This window comes from Corvus moneduloides, chromosome 33 (assembly GCF_009650955.1).
Source record: "Corvus moneduloides isolate bCorMon1 chromosome 33, bCorMon1.pri, whole genome shotgun sequence".
NCBI classification, from domain to species: domain Eukaryota; kingdom Metazoa; phylum Chordata; class Aves; order Passeriformes; family Corvidae; genus Corvus; species Corvus moneduloides.
Window position 1 is genome coordinate 158,346 of NC_045508.1, and position 9,343 is coordinate 167,688.

Sequence of the window (9,343 nt, forward strand, 5' to 3'; positions counted from 1 at the left end):
GGGCAGCTGGGACGGTGTCCCTGTCACGTATCCGGCACAAATCGGCTCCGTCGGTGTCGGTGAAGCCCCGGTGGGAGCTGGGAAGGGCAGGAGAAGCCGATGCTGTCGTGGGGGTGTGAGATGTGGGGGATCCCAGCCGCTCCCTGGGTCGGTTTGGGGAGGAATAAATGGGATTTGTTCCAGATCAGAGCCCAGGGCGGGAGTAGGACAAGGTTGTGGGGACTCCAGATCAAACAAGGACAGACATCTTTATCCTCACACCAGGGATTTGGGGCATCATCTGCCCCTTCCAGAAGGGAAAATGAGGGAGTCCAATCCCCAAAAATGGCCCGGCACCCAAAGAATGGGAATTAAGGGTTTAATTTCTACAGCATGGAGGCGCTGGGGCGGGATAACAGCAACCCATTGCCCTCCTCATGCTCCGACCTGGTTAAAACCTCCCTGAAGGAAACCCAAAGTGCTGGATTAGCCCCAAATTAGCCTTTGCTAATTACCCCGAGGCTGTCAGTGCCCTGGGGCCACTGTGGAGCCCCCAGAAGAGCCGCTACAGACTGAGCTTCATGTCCTGGATGGCGGCGAAGGTGTCGGGGGTCAGCGGCACGTAGGATTTCCGGGCGTTGTCGCGGAAGAACAGGCGGTCCCGGATGACACTGGGGTCAAAGCCTTCCTTGACCAGGTTGCTCTTGCACTGCTTGAATGTCCCCGTGATCTCCAGAGCGTCCTGGGGACAGGGATTTTGGGACTGGGGGACCTCGAGGCCATGCCCAGGTGCCACTGTGGGAAGCGGCGACCTTGGCATTGCTAGCGCGGAATTGCAGGTGGTGTCATCAGAACTGGGGGATGCGTGGGTGTCTTTGGCATGGAGTGGCCTCCGTTGGCACAGGGTGGCCACCACTGTCATGGGAAAGGGGGGACCTCGACACTGTCATCGGGAGAGTGGAATGATGCCATCATTGGCACAGGGTGACCCCAGTGTTGATAGCGAGTGACCGTCACCAGGAATGGATGGATGGTGCCACCAACAACAGGGTGACTCGCCCCCACTGTCACCAGGGGAGCCCCAGCGCCGTTACTGGCACGGGGGGGACCGGCGCCATCATGGGAAACCGGGGGGACACCAATGCCGTGATTGCAACTGGGTGAGCTCTACGGCCCACTCCAACCCAAACCATTCCATGATTTCACCCTGCCGTGACTGGGCGCTACCGTGCTGGATCACCCTCATCCGAGGGCCAACCCCAGCACCCCAAAGACCCCTGGAGCCCCCCAGGGTGGGTGGGTCCCACTGACCTGGATCCGGATGAATTGGGGGGCGGCGTAGGCGGGCAGCGTGTCCCGCGTGAAGGTGTAGAGTTTGTCACCATCGAAGGTGGCCCCATCCTTGAGGCGCACGGCGGCCATGCCACAGCGTCCCTCACACCCTGCAAACATCGCCTGGGGTCACTTGGGGCAACCACATCTCCTTGGAGTCTTCTTGAGGCCCCCGTGGCTCTTGGGGAGGCTGTTGTGTGGCCAAACTTGTTTTGGGTGGGTCTGTCCCAATTTTGGCACTGTAGAGGCCACTGGGATGGTGGTGGATGATGCTGGGTGCTCATTTTGGGTGAATGCTTCCTATTTTTGCCTCCTTTGTGGCCACGTGGACCCACCTCAGCAGCTGACACTTGCTTTGGGCAACCAAGTCACATTTTAACTTTTTTTGGGGATCCTTGGGCTGTTGTGGGGGATGTTTTGTGCTCAAAACAACTCTGGATGTTAAAAGTCCCTTTTTAACCTTCCTGGTGGCCGCTCAGACCACCTGGGGACGTGTCACCCACCTCAAACACCCCCAGGTCCTTATTTTGGTGGGACTCACCTGGCACAGCCACACCGTAGACGTTGACCTCCTGGATGAAGCTCACCAAGGCCAGCGTGGCCTCCACCTCTGTTGTGGCCACGTTCTCCCCTTTCCAACTGGGGAGGAGAAGGGACGGAGCTGTGAGGGGGGATTCGGGCTGGCACCAGCCACTCAGACACACGGAGGAGTGTCAGAGTTACCGGAAAGTATCCCCGACACGGTCCTGGAAGTAGATGAACTTCTTGTGGTCCATCATGAGGAGGTCGCCGCTGTTGAAGAAGACATCGCCTTTGGCCAAGACGTCCCTCAGGATCTTCTTCTCTGTCTTCTGGGAGTCGCCAGCGTAGCCATGGAACGGGGTGTTCTTGGTGATTTTGACCACCAGCAGCCCCGTCTCACCTTCGGGGAGGCAGAGGAGGGTTGGAGGCTGCTCAACCCCTGCCTTGGCTTCTTCCAGGGGTTTCTGGTGGCTTCCAGTCCCCAGGATGGTGGTGATCAGGACTGACAGGTGGTTTTGGTGCATCTCAACCCTGTCTACCCCCCTGATAAGGCCCTGGCGAGGTTCATCCCTTACCGGCTTTGACAGGGATGCAGAGACCTCGCTCATCGCGCACGGGCTCGTCCTCCTCCACGTTGTACCTGATCAGCTCGAAGGGAGCGAAGAGCTGGAGGGGAGGGAGAAACCTGGGATTAAAAACAGGGAGGAGAACTTCCTTCCAGTGCCAGCTGGGGTCTGTTCCAACCCACGGGAACACACCTGGGTGGGGATTAAAAACCATTTGTTTTTAATTGTCCTTAATTTTAAATCTTTTAGTTGAAATCATTAAAATTAAATCTTATTTAAATCTATTTAATTGTCCTTAATTTTAAATCTTTTAGTTGAAATCATTAAAATTAAATCTTATTTAAATCTATTTAAATAAGGTTTAGTCGGATCAATTCAAACACTGAATGAACTCATGGTGACATCTTCCAAATCCAGGAACTGTGGGACAACATGGTGGGGAAAAAGGGGGGAAAATACCTGGTTTTTGCAGCTTTTGCTTAACAGCTGGGTGGGGACTGAGACGTGGCACCAAAGGGGCACTGAGATGTCCAGGTCCCCATGGACACCCCAAAACCAGGCTCCAAGTTAACACTGTTGAGTCAGTGTTGGCCACCCAGGTGGAGTGGACTCATTTTGGGTGTGAAAAGGGGGTTCTGGGGACTCTGCTTTTGTGTCAGCCCAATCTGATGGATGGTGTTGACTTCCCTCGGGGATGTCACAGTTTGCTCCACCACCAAGAGGTGCATCCAAGACCCCTTCCCTTGGCTGAAACCCAACTTGAGGTGCCGCGTTGGGCCCCAGAAGGCACTCGGTGTTTGCTCCCCTCGTCACCAGCATCATCCCTGGTGTCTCATCCCGAGGAGCACATTCTCACCTTGATGAACGTGTTGGCCCTGCCCACGGCCCCGACCTTCCCAGTGTAGTTGATGAAACCGGCGTTGCCCTCGGTGGCCCCATAGAACTCCCAGACGGCCACGGGCCCAAAGCGCCGCAGGAACTCCTTCCACACCTCCGCCCTCATGCCATTACCCAGAGCCATGCGCACACCGTGCTCCCGGTCATCGGCGCGCTGAGGGGTGACACACGAGAGGGGCCACCTCAGGGTGTGACCAGAGCACTGCTGACCCCCCGGGGTGGTTTTGGGGCAGGCAGGGCCTCACCTTGGGCGTGTTGCACAGGTAGCGCATGAGCTCGCCCACGTACTGGATGACAGAGACGTTGTAGCGCCGGCAGTCGGCCCAGAACTGGGATGCCGAGAACTTGGCCCGCAGGACGCAGGTGGCTCCTGGGGGACATGGCACAGGGACGGTGACCCCACCCTTCTTCTCTTTTGCCCTTTTCTCCATCCATCCATCCATCCATCCATCCGTCCGTCCGTCTGTCCGTCCATCCATCCGTCCATCCATCCGTCCATCCATCCATCCATCCCTCCATCCGTCCATCCATCCATCCATCCATCCGTCCATCCATCCATCCATCCATCCTTCTATCTCTGTAAAACAGCTGTCCTTCCTTCCATCCATCCATCCATCCTTCCATCCATCCGTCCATCCATCCATCCATCCATCCATCCATCCATCCATCCATCCTTCTATCTCTGTAAAACAGCTGTCCTTCCTTCCATCCATCCATCCATCCTTCCATCCTTCCCTCCATCCGTCCATCCATCCATCCATCCGTCCGTCCATCCATCCATCCATCCATCCTTCTATCTCTGTAAAACAGCTGTCCTTCCTTCCATCCATCCATCCATCCTTCCATCCATCCATCCATCCATCCATCCATCCATCCATCCATCCATCCATCCATCCCTCCATCCTTCTATCTCTGTAAAACAGCTGTCCTTCCATCCATCTCTGCATCCATCCATCCATCCATCCATCCATCTTTGCATCCATCCATCCATCCATCCATCCATCCATCCATCCATCCATCCATCCATCCATCCATCCATCCATCCCTCCATCCTTCTATCTCTGTAAAACAGCTGTCCTTCCATCCATCTCTGCATCCATCCATCCATCCATCCATCCATCTTTGCATCCATCCATCCATCCATCCATCCATCCATCCATCCATCCATCCATTCATCCATCCATCTCTGTAAAACAGCTGTCCTTCCACCCAGCTGTCCTTCCATCCATCCATCCATCCCTCCATCCCTCCCCATCCATCCCTCCCGGCCCTTGCCTGCGCCCTGTCCGTGTGGGGCGAGGGGTACGTACCGACCTCGAGGCACCCCCCAACCCCGACGAGCAGCCCAGCCGAGTGGTAGAGCGGCAGCGTCGTGTAGACGACATCGTCAGGCCGCAGGCCACACATCCAGCCCAGGCTGGCCACCATCATCATCTTCAGCTCCGTGATCACCGCGGCCTTGGGCAGCCCTGAGGGGGAGAACGAAGGATGGGAAACGGTGCTCGGTGGGATGGGGGGTCCTGGGGTGGAGAGTGGGAGGGCAAAGCCACTCCCTGCGGTTGGGGATCTTTGTCCCTTGTTGGGAGGAGCCACGAGGAACCTCGTCCAGGTCGTCATCCAGTGAGTGATGCCCAACCCTCCCATGGACACAGGACACACCTGGCCCAGGTGGACCCACGATGGTCAGGAGCTGGGTCTGGTTTGGGTTGAGGGTTGATGAGGGAGGTCCCACCCCACCCCAACGAGGACAAATCCAGGCACATGGTGAGTGACCCTCCCATGGACAGAGGACACACCTGGTCCAGGTGGATCCGCAATGGTCAGGGTTGGAGGAAGACCCCCCAAGACCCCTCCAAGCTGCCCATCCTCACCCACCCATGCAAGCTCCTCCTGGCTCCTCCCAGTGCAGAGCCTGGGAGATTCCCCAGCTCACCGGTGGTGCCGGAGGTGTAGATGTACATGGCCTTGGAGTTGGCGGTGACACTGGCGCGGTGCCGGGCGGGCAGGGGCTCGTCGGGGGCCGCCTCGATGGTGGGGAGCAGCGCCTCGACCCCTGGCGTAGGTGACGCCGAGCTCAGGTAGAACACGCGGACGCCGTCACGCTCCAGGTCCGGCAGCACCTCCTCCACGGCCTCCCGGAGCTCTGCGGGGACAGTTGGACATGGGGAAGGTCCCACAGGGATGAGAGTCTGGAGGGGACACAAAGGGTTGGGGGGGCGCCTAAGGGAGCCCTAAATGGGCACCTGGTCAGCTGGGCACCCTCGGAGTCATGGATAGGTGGGCTGAGGCTCCCAAGTGGGCACCCCGGGTATCCTGAATGGGCACCCAGTGTATCCCAAATAGGGATGTCAGTTGGGTGGGCATTCTGGGAATCATGGATGGGGGGCCAAGGGCCCCAGGTGGACACCCCAAGGTACCCCAAATGGGCACCTGGTCAGGTGGGCACCCCAGACATCCCAAACGGGCACCAGACACATCCCAAATACAAACCTTGATCGTGTGGGCACCCCAAAGATCCAGGATCCCAGGAACCCAGCGTATTCCATGCAGGAGCCCCAAGATCCCAGGTAGGGACTCAAAGCACCCTGAAAGGGCTCCCTGATCCCCCAAGTACCCCAAACTTCCCCGAGGGGCACCCTGAGGACCCCAAATCTGGGACCCTGATTGCCCAAACACCCCTCACACCTTGAAGATCACACTGAGCACCCCAAAAGGGGGTCCTGTGATCCCCCCAGACACCCCACACACCCTGAGAGGCACTCTGAGCACCCCAAACAGGGTTCCCTGATCCCCCAGATCCCCTAAAACTGCCCAAGAAGTGCCCTGAGCACCCCGAAAGGGGGATCCCAACCAGTCAGGCCCCCACAGTCATCCTAAATGGGGTCCCTGATCACCCCTAAGGGAGCCCCAGTCCCATGGGTGCCCCCAGGGACTGACACGTGCACACCCATGTCCAGGCCCACAGACACGCACACGTGCAAACCCCCCACCACAGGTGCACTCACCGGGACTGGCAAGAATGGTGGTGGCCTTGGTGGCTGCACCCCCTAAACAGCCCTGTCCCCACGCCCCCCCCGACCAACCACCCCATCCATTCCCTGTCACCAGGGCTGGCAAGGACAAGGGTGGCCTCGGTGGCTTGCACCTCCTACGTCCCCACAGCCCCCTGACCACCCTGTCCAGGGCAGGTTTCCCCAGTCCCCTCTCACTGGGGCTGCTGAGGACGACGGTGACCTTGGTGACCACAACCCTGCCATGTTCCCAAAGCCCCCCGGAAGCCCCCTTGTCCCTCTCTCACCAGGGCTGGCGAGGACCAGGGTGGCCTGGGCGGCCTCCAGCGCGTGCCGCAGCGCCCGGCCCCGCACGTTGCAGTTGAGACAGGCCATGGGACAGCCCAGCTTGGCCAGCGCCAGCCATGTCCACACGTAGGTGGGCTCGTTGGGCAGGAACACGGCGACCGTGCGGCCGCTCTCCAGCCCTAGGTGCCGAGACAGGGCCCAGGCCGCGCGGTTGCTGCGCTGGTCCATGTCCTCGTAGGTGTAAATCTCATCCTGGAAGCGCAGCAGGGGCTGGTGGGGCCGGCGCCGGGCGTGCAGCTGGAACACGTCGAGCAGGGTGACGGCGGGACGGCGGGACAGGCGGCGGCGGCAGCGCAGCGCTGACCTCACCATGGTGCCGAAGGCCACCAGGTCGTCCCAGAGGAAGGGCACCAGCTGGGCTGTGGCTGCCGGCACCAGCACCAGCAGCAGGAGCAGCCCGGCCAGGGCCGCCGCGAGGGTCGCCAGCACCGCCATGGCCACGGGGCGCCGGTGGCACCCGCGGTGCCGGTGGCCAAGGTCCCGCCCGGCCAACCTTTGCCCCGGCCGTGCCGAGATTGCGGCGTTGCCGGGGTCCGGAGTTCGTTGCTCTTTGGTGCTTCTGTGTTTATTTACTTTCCTTCCTGCTTTTTTTTCGTTTTCCCTTCCCAACCCCGGGGCGTGGCTCTGCACCCAGCATCTCCGACTTGAGGGTGGCTCTCTGGCCCCTGCCACCCCAGCTGTCCCTCTGTCCGGCCATCCAGCCTGGCCATTCGTATCCTTCTGGCTGCTCAGCAGGACTGGACAGTTGCCATCCAGCTACAGACTGGGCTCCGCCTGTCTGTGTGTCCCCGTGTCTGTGTGTCCCTGTGTCCAGGTGGGACATAGCTGTGTGCCCATCCTTCCACTGACACCCAGACAACCTTGTCCATCCCCCTCTAGCCCTCTCTCCCTCCTCCCACCCCCCCGCAGCTCTGGGCTGTGGACTGGGGGCTCTGGGAGCAGCCCCAGCTCCGTCAGCACCAGGAGGAGCTCCAGGCACACCTGAGGGGCAGGTGGGGCTCCCCCCTCCCGTCTCCATTGGACCCCAAATTCCCCAGCTGACCCCAGATTTCTCCAGCTGACCCTGAACATCCCTAGCATTTCTCCTTCCTTTATAAAAACCAGGAATTCAGCCCCCTTTTACTTTATTGGCTCTCCCACGTGGAAACCCCACTCCAACCCTTCCTCTCCCGTTTCCATGGAGAATCGTCACGCCTCTCCGAGTGGGACCAGCCTCACACCGGAGCCTTTTGCCACTTCCCTGCCACACAAACAGGACTTTTCCCTCCCTGCCGACAGAAAAGCTGAGGAATGCCGGAACGCCCAGCCTGGGCATAATCACTGGATCATTAATCTTTCCGTTCCTTTCCCAAGAAAAAGCAGGTTGGGCACGGCCTCACCTTCGCCTCCGATTTGCTGCCAAACCATCCCGAGGATTTTTTTCGCAGTTGCCGGGGTACCGTCCTTTGCTCGTGGCCGTTTCGCAATTCTGAGATCATGCGTGTTTGGGGTTACCGCGGTCAAAAGTGCCACCGCGGCGAGGGGATGTCACGAGCTCGCCAGTGAGGTGTCATCTGTCGGAGGTCACAGGAAGTCCCCGGTGGGGTGTCCCACACGGTCCCCAAAGAGGGGAGAAGCGGGGATGTCCCACCCCTGTATAGGCAGACCCGGGGCACAGAGCCCTCACGCGAGTGTCCCCTGCGGTCCCCATGACAAGCAGGGACCCCCCGTTCCCGTCCACGGCAGGACAGGGGAGGGGGGACCGCAAAAGGAGGCGCAGGTCCCACCGAGATTCGAACTCGGATCGCTGGATTCAGAGTCCAGAGTGCTCACCATTACACCATGGGACCGGCTCGCGCTGCGCCCCGCGCCCGTCCCAGACCCCTCCGCGCCGCTCCCTCCGCCAGGAAAACGAGACCCCGGGGCGCCCCCGGGGGGGGGAGGGGCGGGGGGAGCAAAGAAACCCCCGGGATTGGGCTGGGAAAAAGAGAGGAAGGCCCGCCCGAACAGGGACTTGAACCCTGGACCCTCAGATTAAAAGTCTGATGCTCTACCGACTGAGCTATCCGGGCTCCTGCGAAGGGTTGCCACAACATGGAATTCATTGGGTTTTGGGGGAAAACCTGATGATTTTACGGAGAAACCCGAAGTTTTCGGGGATTTTAAGTGAAAAAGCCGCCCGGCTCGGGGCAGGGAGGAAGCAGAGCGGGGCGGGGCTGCCCCAGACAGGGCGGGCCCGAGCGAGAGCGGCCGCCGGGAATGTGGAATTGGAGCTTTTTTGGGCTCATTTAATCCCAAAAGTCCTCAAAAGTTTTCTCCACAAGCCCATTTCCGGGCAGCGAAAGAGACAGAAATTACCTGGGTTTTTCCGTGGCTACTGATTTCCTCCGGCTGTCCTGAGAGCTGCTTGTTGCCTTCCTGCCCCTGAGCGAGGGATTTCCGGGCTTTACTCCAAAATATTTTTTTACTACTACTACTTCTACTACTACTATTACTACTACTATTATTATTATTATTATTATTATCATCATTATTATTGTATTATTGTATTATTGTATTATATTAGTACTATGACAATATGGATATAATATAAATAAAATACAATATGCAATAATGTAGCCATATAATAATATATATAAATATACTGGAATAAATTAAAATAGTAGCGATATTTGTTACAATAATGATTTTATGTCTCTTTTATTATTG

The 9,343-nt window shown here is 58.5% G+C and overlaps 1 protein-coding gene and 2 non-coding genes across 3 annotated transcripts; all 3 read right to left on the bottom strand.

Moving 5' to 3' along the window:
* Window positions 1-342: 342 nt before the first annotated feature.
* Window positions 343-7,159, bottom strand: SLC27A5 (solute carrier family 27 member 5). The gene is made up of 10 exons (XM_032094720.1): window positions 6,595-7,159; window positions 5,230-5,439; window positions 4,607-4,765; window positions 3,542-3,666; window positions 3,256-3,450; window positions 2,409-2,499; window positions 2,035-2,233; window positions 1,853-1,950; window positions 1,291-1,421; window positions 343-721 (listed from the first exon to the last, which is right to left on the bottom strand). Exons 1-10 carry the CDS (start codon window positions 7,088-7,090, stop codon window positions 545-547), a joined length of 1,881 nt encoding a protein of 626 aa, XP_031950611.1. The 5' UTR covers window positions 7,091-7,159; the 3' UTR covers window positions 343-544.
* Window positions 7,160-8,412: 1,253 nt separating this feature from the next.
* On the bottom strand, window positions 8,413-8,484 carry TRNAQ-CUG. Its single transcript has one exon. It is a non-coding gene; the product is annotated as a tRNA-Gln (tRNA).
* Window positions 8,485-8,633: 149 nt separating this feature from the next.
* Window positions 8,634-8,706, bottom strand: TRNAK-UUU. Its single transcript has one exon. It is a non-coding gene; the product is annotated as a tRNA-Lys (tRNA).
* Window positions 8,707-9,343: the final 637 nt, after the last annotated feature.